At 47.7% G+C, this 11,432-nt stretch overlaps 1 protein-coding gene across 2 annotated transcripts in view; it reads left to right on the top strand.

Moving 5' to 3' along the window:
* Window positions 1–2,510: 2,510 nt before the first annotated feature.
* GABBR2 (gamma-aminobutyric acid type B receptor subunit 2) overlaps window positions 2,511–11,432 on the top strand; it is a 445,865-nt gene continuing 436,943 nt past the window's right edge. Inside the window, exon 1 of one of the 2 annotated variants that reach the window (XM_057423018.1) lies at window positions 2,511–3,302. In XM_057423018.1, the coding sequence (XP_057279001.1) occupies window positions 2,988–3,302 (315 nt within the window). In that variant the 5' untranslated portion in view covers window positions 2,511–2,987. The remainder of the gene's footprint in view (window positions 3,303–11,432) is intronic. The other variant, XM_057423019.1, reaches the window with a different exon arrangement.

Genomic DNA, 11,432 nt, shown 5'->3' with positions numbered 1-11,432 from the left:
CCAGACACAGTGTGAGTATGTGTGTTAATATGCTGCCAGTATTGTAAAATGATAACCATAGTGATCCAAGGAGCTGTGGTCCTGGTAGCCAAGTGCTGGAGAAGATCACAGAATGGTATGGGATACAAGAAGTGAAGAATGATTTTCTGTGAAAGATTTTGACAAATAAACTTCGTATCTGTTCCAGGGAAAGCTGAGAATGGTGAAACATCATTTAGCATATGAAGTTCTGATTAAAAATAACATTATAGAGATTCTGTGTGGCACCTATTCCTGTTGGCATCCTAGGAAGATCTGTTCTTGGTGTCATGATAATTTTCTGGGGGAAAGTAAGATACAGGTAAGTTTTCAGGTGACAAACTCCTGGACAGGTCATTTGTGCAGATAAAGCAAGATTGTGCACAGAAAGGAACAAGTAGATCATGCTTTTAGGCAGTACAGGTTAAAAACATGGTGTAGATTATTTGTAGAATTGTATAATGGTTTGGGTTAAAAGCAACATTACAGGTCATCTTTTTCCACCCCCCTGCCATGGGTAGGGACACCTTCCACTAGACCAGGTTGCTCTAAGCCCCGTCCAACACTGCCAGGGACAGCCACAGCTGCTTTGGGCAACCTGTGCCAGTGCCTCACCATTTATAGTGAAAAACTTCTTCCTTATATCTAATCTAAATCTACTCTCTGTCAGCTTAAAGCTATTCCCCCTTGCTTTATCCCTACCTGCCCTTGTAAATAGTCCCTCTCTAGATTTCCTGTCAATGCCCTTTAAATACTAAATGTGTTCCATTAAGAGGTAGCCACACAAGGCCTGCCAGCTGGCTGGTTTGCCTGCAGGCTGAGCTCTGCCAACCTGCCGGCCCTTGGGGGTGGCCGGTGCTGAGGGACGTGCTGCAGGTGTACCAATGCCCAGCGCTCACAGGTCGCTGTGTCTCACAGACCAGTTCACACATAAACCTGGAAAAGGAGACGTGCCTTGGAAATGCCCCCAGGAATGACTCCTGAGGCAAAGGAAGGTTGGTCTCATTATTTCACGGAAGCAAAATGCCATGGTTAATCTTAGCCCCCAGGCATAGGAGAGGATCATGGATGCTCTGTCCCCTTAAGCCGAGAGAGGTATGACGAGAACCTGTGATAAGAGACTGGAGTAAGCCAAATTGTTACTGAATAGAGGATGCACCTCTTAGCAAACTGATGACTGAAAGGATTTATCAAGAGATGTAGCGGACTCTCCATCACTGATGTCTTGAAGTCAACACTGTTGGATGCCGTTCTGAGGGAAAGGCTGCAAAGCAGCGAGTGCTACGAGGCCTTTTACCCTCAAGTCAGATCACAATGATCTTAGAATTAATTAATCCATATTCCTTCCAATTAACTTCACAGGTGCCACATACGTGATGTTAGATGCATTAGGTTGATCTTCGAAGGTTTGTTGCAAGTGATTTCAGGAAAAATTAGGAACATGTATAAAACGCGAGGTGCCTAAGGCGGGGTTAGGGAAAGTTTCCCGTTTTGCCTCCTGCCTCGGGACAAATGAGCACACCGTGGCCTTCCTAGGGGATTTCGCGTACCATGAGGCAGGGTGCGAAACGTGAACGTGTTCCTGGGGGGCGGCAGGGGGCCATGCCGAGAGCGGGGCCGAGAGCCTCGGGCAGTGTGCGGGACACGACCCGCGTCCTCTGAGACACTCAAGTAACCCGCTGGGGAGGGGGGCAGCCCGCGGGGGACCCCCGAATCCTGCTGCGGCCTCCGTTCACGGTGCCAGGTCTCGGCGGGGAAACGGTAACGGCAGAAGCGGGGGCACACAGGCGTGTCCGCCGCGCCTCCCGTGTGCGTGTGTGTGCGGAAACGGCGCGGAGGAGCACAGGCACGCGTGGGAGGGTGCTCGCGTACCGCGTGTGCGCGGGGAAGAGGAAGAGGAAGGGGGGGGGGGTGTGAACCGGGCAGCGCGTGGGGCGGGGGGGGGAGCCGCTCCGTAGAGCCCTCCGGTGGGTTAGCGCGGGAGTGTGCGCGGGGGTGCACGCGCGCGCGTGGCGGGTCGCGCGTGGGGCGGGAGCGCGCGGTCCGGCGCGAGCGGCACCCGCCGCCCGGAGGAGGGAGGGAGGGAGCTGCTCCCCCCCCCACCAACCCCCAGGCGCCGAGAGCCCCACCTGGAGCCGGTGCCGTGCGGGAACGTGGGCCCGGCCCCGCTGCCGCCGCCGCACACTTTGCTCTGCCCTCATCCCCGGGCTGCGCGCATCAGCCCGGCGGCTCTGCCCGACCCCGACCCGAAGGAAGGACGGGCGCAGGCGGCACCTCCAGCCCGCGGCGGGGGCTGCCCGGCCCGCGGGACTCCCGCTGCGCTGCCCCAGCTCTCCGGGAATGCGGCACTAGCACCCCCGCCCCTGCTCCTCGGCACCGCTCCCGTCCTCTCCTCCGCTGCTCGGGGAGAGGGGGGAGGCTTTTTCCTCTTCTGCGTTTGCTGTGCCGGAGCATCCTTTTTTTTTTTTCCCCTTTTGGAGGAGGAGGAGGAGGGGGGAGGGAGGGAGGTGTTCAATGAGGGCTGCTCGGCCCCCCCCTCCGCGCCTGAGAGGTGCTGTCCCTCCCTGAGCGGAGAGGGGGGAGAGCAGCCGGGGAGGCAGAGGCAGGTCCCGCTCCCTTGCTCTGCCGCCTGGGAGTGAGGAGGAGGAGGGTGGTGGGGAGCGTGCCTGTGTGTGCGTGGTGGTGGGGGTTATTTATTTATTTATTGCTCCTGGTGGCTGCAGCTGGCAGACCTGAGAAGGAGTAGGCGCCATTGCCAGAAGGATTATTGCCAGGGGAGGGGAGAGGGGAGAAGAGAGAGGAGACCCCGAGGCTCCCGGGGAAGCGGAGACAGGCGGCTCTTTTCCTCCCGCCTTGGCTTCTGCCGCCGGGGAATGCGCCCGGACTAAGAGGGGCTCGGCTCCCTTCCGCCGCTCTGCCCGTCCCCCCTTCCCTCAGTCCTCCTCCTCCTCCTCCCCCCATCCAGCAGCATGCATCCCTCTCCACGGAGACCGGCCGCTGCCACCTCCAGCCCTGCCATGCTGCTGCTGCTCCTGTGCCTGGGCTGGGCGCCGCCGGGCTGGGGCTGGCCGCGGGGCAGCTCCCGGGGGGCGGCCGGGCTGCCCCCCAACGCCACCACGCCGATCTCCATCATGGGCTTGATGCCGCTCAGCCAGTCCGAGGAGGACCAGAAGAGCAAGATCGGCCGGGGGGTGCTGCCCGCCGTGCAGCTTGCCATGGATCAGATCCGCAACGAATCCCTGCTCAACCCCTATTTCCTGGACCTGCGGCTTTACGACACGGAGGTAGGGACAGCCGCGGGCACCGCGCCGCCGGGCGCAGGGGGAGGCGCCGCCGCCCGGTCCCGGGGCGCTGCGGGTGCCGGGGCACAAGGGCAGCGCGGACACCCGGGCCGGGGCTGCGGCTGCCGGCGGGGCCGTGCGCGGCGCCTCCGAGCCTGCCCTGCCGGCCGGGCCCCGCAGATGTGGAGGGACCGGCGGCAGGGGGAGAGGAAGTGGAGCTGGCGGGCCGTATCCTCCTCGCCCCGCACATCCCGAGTTGGTTCCCAGGAGCCGGGGCTCGCCCCGCCGCCCCGTTGGAGCCCCTGACCGGCCGCTGGCAGCGCGGCGCTGGGCCCGGGGGGACGGCTGGCGGCGACCGGGATCCGCTGTCCTTGGCTCGCACATACAGCGGTGAGAGGAAGGCGGCCGCATCCCATCCCTCTCTCCGCTGCTGCCCGTTCAGCAACAGATGCATGCCGGCCGCTTGACTCCCCCTCCCCGCCAACGGGCATCCCGATTTATCCCGTGCAGCGCCGGGACGCAAAGGGCAGCGGCAGCAGCCGTGCTTGAGAAGCAGGAAGGGAGGGTCTTGCAGGTTCCCCCGGGTCTCCCTCCCTCTCTCCCCGCCTGCCCTCTAGCGCGGCGGGGCGCGGAGGCGCCCCTCGGAAAGAGTTAAATTTGCAGTGCTCGTCCCCGAGAAGAGCCCGGCGAGGTGCCCCGCTCCGGAGCGCTGCCCGGGGCTGGCGGGATGAGCTGGGCGAGGAGCCCTGCGCGGTGAGGTGCGGTGAAGGGAAACATCTCTGCTTTACCTGCGGGCGAGAAAGAGGCAGGGGGAGAGGCGAGGAGTTGGTTCCCACCACCAACCACCCACAACTGCGTTTGGTTTTGGTCACAACTTCAGTAACCGTGTGCTTGCGAAGGGTAGGTGGTGATTCAATATCGAGGCGTTCCTGAAGATGGCAGTCGTTCCCCGTGTAATGCTGGCGGCGGGTGCTCATTTCCAAGACAATCCGCGGTAAAATCAGTGACTACTGAAAATCTTCCTGGCTGTCATTTAAGGAAGCCCCTGTCTTCTCCCCTTCGGTTCTCAGGATCTGAAGGGAGCAAGCTGAGAGCTGCAATGACAGGCTGTACTGCTTCGTGTGACAGTGTCTCCATCCCAAAAATTCTACAGAAGCCTCTCCATCTAAGGTGGCTTTTTACTGACATAAATTTATCGCAGTAATTTTTCAGGTACCTCTGAACATAAACGCATGGAGGGCAATATTGTTGAAGATGTCATTTAGGAGAGAGCGTGCTGCCATCATGTTGCTTTGTGGGAACAAGACTGAGTACTGAAAGGGAATACAGGCAAGAACTGCCTAGAGTAACTGCTCATTTCCTTAAAAATAGTGAGTCTTGGGGAACTCTGCAATTGTAAAGAAAAGAATTATGGGGGATTTTCTGAATGGCATTACCAGTTTCATAAAGTGAGGTACATGTTAGAAAAATATCACAGTTCTCCTAAGCCTGTTTTCATTACGTTATTGTATTTAAACCCTTCACTTGGGTGGAATTGTTACAAAAAATAACAGTCACAGAAAGTAGAGAAGCCTAGACAGGATCTTCCTTCTTCATACAGTAACATCACGATCAATAAGTTGCTGCATTTTATTGCAGTCAAAATATTTTGAAGTTCTTAATACAGATTTTAGGTTCTGAACTAGGTAGTTACTGTTAAAATATTCAGTGGAAAAAAATGCACTTTTTGTTCTAGAATGAGTATCAGTTTCATAAAAATTGCATTTTGACTGTTTTGTGCTCTAGGGACATAAGGAATCAGGGTCATGTTGCCAGCTTGCTCTGTAGCTTTGAATGCTTTTAAGCAATTAATAAATGGATGGTTATGGAATGCTAAGTCAGGCGAATGTATATATTTGGAGTATGGTTGGCTCATGATTGCATGCTTAGTAGTGACAAGTAAATAACTTGGCATTCATGAAGAGCACTGGATTGACTGCACCAAAGCGGAACAGACTAATGGCTGGAATAGCCATTAAATACATAATGGCAGCACAAACTTTTTCACTGGGTTCAGACATTACCTTATTCCTTCACTGCACTTATGGTAAGCAGAAGGGTAGACAGCTCATCATGCCCACTTAGGTTCTGAGCCTGTTTTCCGAGGTCACCCATAAACAGGTATGCCTGAAGGGCCTGGATCTTTATCATTGCATAATCACAGACTAGGGAGTAGTTCTTCCTCTCTGGGCTTCGCAGGTGGTGCTTGTGACATTGTTGGCTCTTGAAAAAAGAAACCGTGGAGACTTGAACACATGAGATCTTTTAATAGCCTAAGAAATAATTGTATATTTTTGTAGGAAATGCATGGCAATGATTCAGAAACTCTTATGTTCTCCCTTGTGTCTTTCCAAAATCTCCCACTGTTACAACCTGATATTTATATTGCAAATAATATTTAAAACAGCCATTGGATTTCTTGGGTTTGTTTGGGTTTTTTTTGGTTGTTTTTGTTTTTTTTTTTATTACGCATTCAGGTAGTTTTCTGTCAGCATTGAATTGAATGTTTTCATTTGTTTGGTACTTCTGGTTTGCATAATGAAGCCTTATAAGGCCTTTACTTTCTGACCAACCACGTGGAAAATTACAGTTGTACCTTCTAAGTTTGAGTGATATTTGTCAGCGCTTGAGCACGCTAACCTTTGAGTACATGAGCAGCAGCCCTAGTGTTTTTCAAAGCATTTGAACTAAATTAAACACTTAAGTACAATCCTTAATCTATGTCTCAACCAGTTGTGATTGTGTGAAGTGCGTCTTTGTTACAAAATATGGCCACTGGTAATAAAAATGCAGAGACTTCTGTCTTGAGTATTTTTGATGATTAAATGTATTTGGAGTGTGATCCTGATGCAGCTCAGTGAACTGTGCTTTGCTACCCTATGAGCATACCTTTATCTATTTGGACATTTCTATGTAGGTTCAGTCAATAAAAAAAAAGCTCAGGTGTAGGCATTTGCAAAATTCTGGTCTGAGTTAGTGGCTTTAATGTATGCTATTCATTTCAGTGAGAGCAGGAGCAAACTTTAGGTGAGACTCAGGCAAAATTTCATAATAACATTATTTTAGAAACTAGAGCATTTATAAAGTGATCATCTGTGAAGAGTTTCATCCAAAACCCATTGAAATTAATGGCAGTAATGCACTGATTCTAACTGCCCTTGGACCAGGTCCTAGAAGTTAAGGGTGCTTGATAGTTTATGGCTTTTGATCAATAACCATGGTATTATATTTCTTCCTTTTCCTGTCCCTGTGATTGTACCTTTAGTTGGTCGAAAATGCAAATAAGTGTTTTGAAAAATAATAAAATAAAAAGCTTTACATAAACTAGATGCAGTTGGTAACTTCATGTAAATCAGGAAAGATGATTTCTGCTTGAGAACCTGACACACACTTGAGAACCTGACACACATCTGTTACAGGAAAAAAAACCAGAATATCACTAAAGTAAAGGAATTAAACATCCTAGTAGACAAATAATCAATTTCAACAGTACTTCATTTGCATCAGGCAAAAACTGACTATGCAGAAACTAGAGGAAGAGGCATGGTGGAAGACAAGGGCTTTAATGGAAGTTGGATATCTACCTTTCAACAGCTGGACATCTTCCCTCAAATATGGAATGTATTTTCTGATATTCTGTAGGAGAAATGCTGCAAGTGGTGCACAGAGAGGCTGAATTTGTTTTAGATTTAAACACGTATAGCCAAGAAAGGTTTGTATGCAAGTTAGAATTCTTTCACTTGTTTCTGAAGATCAAAGTAAGCCTTGACAACCTGAAAACATACCTTCCAGAAGTAAGTGGGTATAATATCCCAAAGAGGGAAGAATATTCATGCTATGGGGATGAGATTATGTAATTTTCTCTAATTGCTACAAACAATATTCTGTAATCCTGATATAATCTCGTCTTCGTGTAATAATACACTCTAATACCTTTAAATAGCAGGTTGGCATAGAAGGGTGAGCTCTGGAAAATGCATAGGACTCCACATAATCTGAAGGAAAATGTGAACTTTCTGACATTTAATACATATTTGCCTTCTATTCTGTAATTAAGTAGAAAATGCCTTGCCTAATTTATCTGACAGGAAATTACAGGCTAAGTATAATATGAGTAGACCTTCTCTTTATTTTCTTCTTTTACTAAAAAATTATCCATATTTTCAGTAAAACCCTCCTCCCTCAAAGTTTAAGAAAGTTTTACAGGCCGTGCACCAGTCTGTGTCATACCTAGAGCTATTCTAAATTACGAAAGACCCTCAGCATCCAAATAAAGATGCCTCTTCCAGAAAGTCCAGTCATAAATGGTGTTGACAAAGTTGACTCATATCTTCCTCCTGCAAGTGGAAGTAAGAATCATATTTACTTTCACTAAGGATGGCAAACATATTCTGGAAACTGGAGAGTGGGTTTGTTGTCAGTGGTGAAAAATAAGGTGTCTGTCCATGAACATGAATCACAGCATTCAATCATAGCTGATGGTCCTCAGAAAGGGACAAACAGCTACCGGTTACCCAACTCTGCCCTAACAGAAGTGAGCAAGGGCACACTCTTAGAAAGAAGTGCACACGATGTGTTAGTTAGGCTTTTTGTCTTACGAGGCATAGGTTCAAGTCACTCTGACAGCAGCTGCCTTTGTGCGGTGAAGTAAAGTGTACCAAAGCCAAGTTGGGACTCTGGGAGTGATCTCTGACATGCTTGCGAGTGCTCTGAGTACTAAATTGTCTGGAGCTTTATTCTCATTTTTAAAGTAGTGCTCAAAATGGGACAGGTAAGGTGGTGCTGGGTCATCTAAGAGTAACGGTTGAATACAGAGGAGATGTTAGGGTCTGAAAGAGGGTCCAGTTTACAGCAGACTGATCAGGCTGATACTGGTTATTGTCACGTCAGATGACCTTGCGTCTGGCATATGTTGAAGTAGTTGGGTAATTTGTTACCTTTAAATATTACCAAGTACTTGCACTGTCTGATATATGCAGAGTGTAGCATTAAAATGCAGTATGCTGTGTGTATGGATGATGATCACTGTCTACTCTGCTGGCAATGTTCTGCTTGGAAGGGACATATTGCTTTAAATAGTCAGTGTCCCCTTTGACTTTCGCATAATACGGCTCCATTTGTGACATAACCTCTTTTTGCTCTAGAGTTTTATAAACTTGAAGGGAATAATCTAAAAGTTAAGTGTTTATGTTAATTTTATGCTGGCTTCTCTGCTGATACTAAGATGTGGGTGGGGAGAGGAGAGAAATCATGTATTCACTGCACCCACTCCTCTGAGTGCGGATCCCAGACCTGCAGAATGCATATCCTCTAAATATCTCAGCAAAGAGATTAAAGCCACTGTATCATTTTCTGGCGTATGTCTTGCAATTTCATGTATAACTTATCCTATGCATACTGCAAAACACACTGTTATGGAATCTTTTGATTCAAATGCTAAACATGCTCTGTTAGCAGGGAAAAATTTATTTTTTGAATAAATCCAGGAAGGAGTTTCCGTTTATGTTTGGAGAAAGAGGGGGGAGGCCCTATCCTCTGATATGGTTATCAACCAGACTGAATTACTCAAGTTTGTGGAAAAGATGGGGTGTAATATCCTTGTGATAACTGTGAAGAAAATATTTGTGATAGAAAAAGGAAGAGGAGGAGCTAGAAGAGAGTTTTAATGACAGCATTCGCACAAAAAGTTGTCAATGTAATATTTATACTGTTTTAATTAAATACACTTAACTATTTGGGATGACAACATAAATAGCATCACATGTCAAGGCTACAAAGCACCATCCCACATTAATGATCTATGCATGATGGTGCATGCATGTCTCAAGCTTTGTTCTCTGCTTTCGATTTCATTGCCTTATGGACATTTTCATGGTATATGATGGAAGAACAATGTATTTGAGCAAACTGCAGAAGCTGGGAGCCAAACAGCTTTTTTATGAAACTCAAGTGGAGGCCATTGCTGTCACAGGAAAGGAAATACTTCTCCTTAGGAAGGGTTGAACCACTGCATATGGCAGTCTGGCTCAGGGAATCGGGTGTTAGAAGTTAGCAGAACAAAACCTTCCGTGATCCTTTCTGGCTCAAGTAATTTTTGGAGCTGCTGAGGCTCTGCAGAGAGGTACATGGAGGCCAGTCAGCACAGGTGTGACTGCGGAGATGTGTGTTGATATGCCACAGCCCCATTTATCCAAAGAAAGAACTCTATTTCAAACTGTGGGATTCCAAACTGAGAGGGTACACTGCACATACATCATAGTTTTTAAAAACTTATTTTTGTACTCGGAATGCTGGAACTAAACCAGTGACAGAAGCTTTTCAGGAGCCAGATGCACTGTTCTCTGATTCGTGGGTCTAGCTGAGCTAGAAATAAGATCTGCAGTACTTTTGTGGTCCCCTGCCTCCAGCATTAATGTACCAGGACTTACTCCTGCCTGAAGCAAAGTAGTTCAGTCACAGCATTGCTCCAACTTAAAGAAGGTAATGCCCCTAAGAACAGCTGGGATATATTTTCAGTCATGCTGTGTTTCCCCTTGCCATAACACTGACACTTGTGGGATGTCTCCCTTGCAGAGGTTTTGTTTGTGGGTAAGATCTGCTGGATTTGGGGCTACTTCATGCTGCCTGCTGAGTGGAAACAGGACATTCTGACCAGCCAACACTTGTTTCTTTTCTCTTGTGATGGAATAACCATGTACTCTCTTTGCCAAGCCGGTGATTGATGTCCAATTCCTGTGCCATTAGTTTTTCATTATCAGCGGCCTTTAGTTCCGACAATTTTGTGCATAGTATTTTCCAAATAAGTATTCTCAAACGTGAAAATGAAAGCTAACAAATTAAAAGCAAATATCCACCTTCTCTCTGAAAATGATAGTCACAAAGAACGAAGAACATAAGGGCTAATTCAGCAGAGCTGTCCAAATTGTTGTTATTGAGGCTCCTGAGACATGAAGGCCCAGATAATGGACTAATTGCTTTAAAGGGAACATCACGAGTTGGAGAGATAGGATTAGAAAACTTAGGTTTCCTGCTATGGCTATAGTATTTCTTTTAAGGAATTAATGAGTTCTAAGATCAGAGGACCATCAGGATTATTCAGATCTTAAAATATAGGCCATATATTTCACTTGGGGATTTCTGCCTCCTCCACTGTGAACTAGAATATGTAACTTATAAAACCTGCTCTTGTCTTCAGGATCCCCCAGAATCTTCCTCCCTGAAAACTTTTCTCTGTGATTTGCTTGAAATCCCTTTAAAAGTCCATTCCTACGTGCAGTTTAAACTGCTGCCCCTGTAACTGTTGTGAGAGCAGCAGCTCCCAGCATTTGCATAGCTGCTCTCCCTGCAATTCCTTCCTGGCTACAGAGGTCAGAAATCACTACAAGGTAGGCTGTGCAGGGCAACCAAGGCTTTCCTGCTTTTTTTATGGCTATCCAAGGGATCCAGCCTTGTACGAAGGGTTCTGGTGGATTAGATGCTGCTGGAGTCAGGAGTCTTCTTCCCTCCCTCAGATTGTCACAGACCATATGTGAAGACCTTGTTGACTTGTTTCATGGCAAGCTGGGTCTGATGGATTGACGTGGTCCTTGACAACAGTCCCCATTAGAGGAACTCATCCTGTATGCTTGATCATTTCCAGAACCTCATTTTTCGGGGATTAAAGCCATATATGTTTAAAAAAATGTATTTGTTCAATCTTTTGTTTCCTTAAAGTAGCTATGTATTTTAATTTACTGTTTGCCTACAGTAGGTCTCAGCTTCTGCCGAAGCTTTACTGAACTACAGAATTATGTGAAGAATCATATACACAATAGCTGTCTTAAGCAACCATTGTACATACAAAACCTCAGGGAGAAGTAGTAAGAGGCCCCTTTTGGAATGCTAATTAACTTCCTTTCCACTGTTTACTGCTCCTGCCTTCACAGTGAATCTAATGTGGGGTTTTTGTAGCAAAGAACACGCACCTTACTTTACAATTTTTACTCTGTATAAGGCGACAGGTTTTGTCAGATTAACACTTGGTGTGCCACAAAATATAGCTCATAACATTTTTCAAGTGGTGTGATTAGTAGATGTGCACTCTTGTGTATCTTA

Source organism: Pezoporus wallicus, unplaced genomic scaffold, assembly GCF_028554395.1.
Source record: "Pezoporus wallicus isolate ANWC-B61680 ecotype Strahan unplaced genomic scaffold, APGP_CSIRO_Pwel_v1 contig_749, whole genome shotgun sequence".
NCBI lineage: Eukaryota > Metazoa > Chordata > Aves > Psittaciformes > Psittacidae > Pezoporus > Pezoporus wallicus.
The sequence above is the reverse complement of the archived record's forward strand: the minus strand, read 5'-3'. Positions and strand labels throughout refer to the sequence as shown.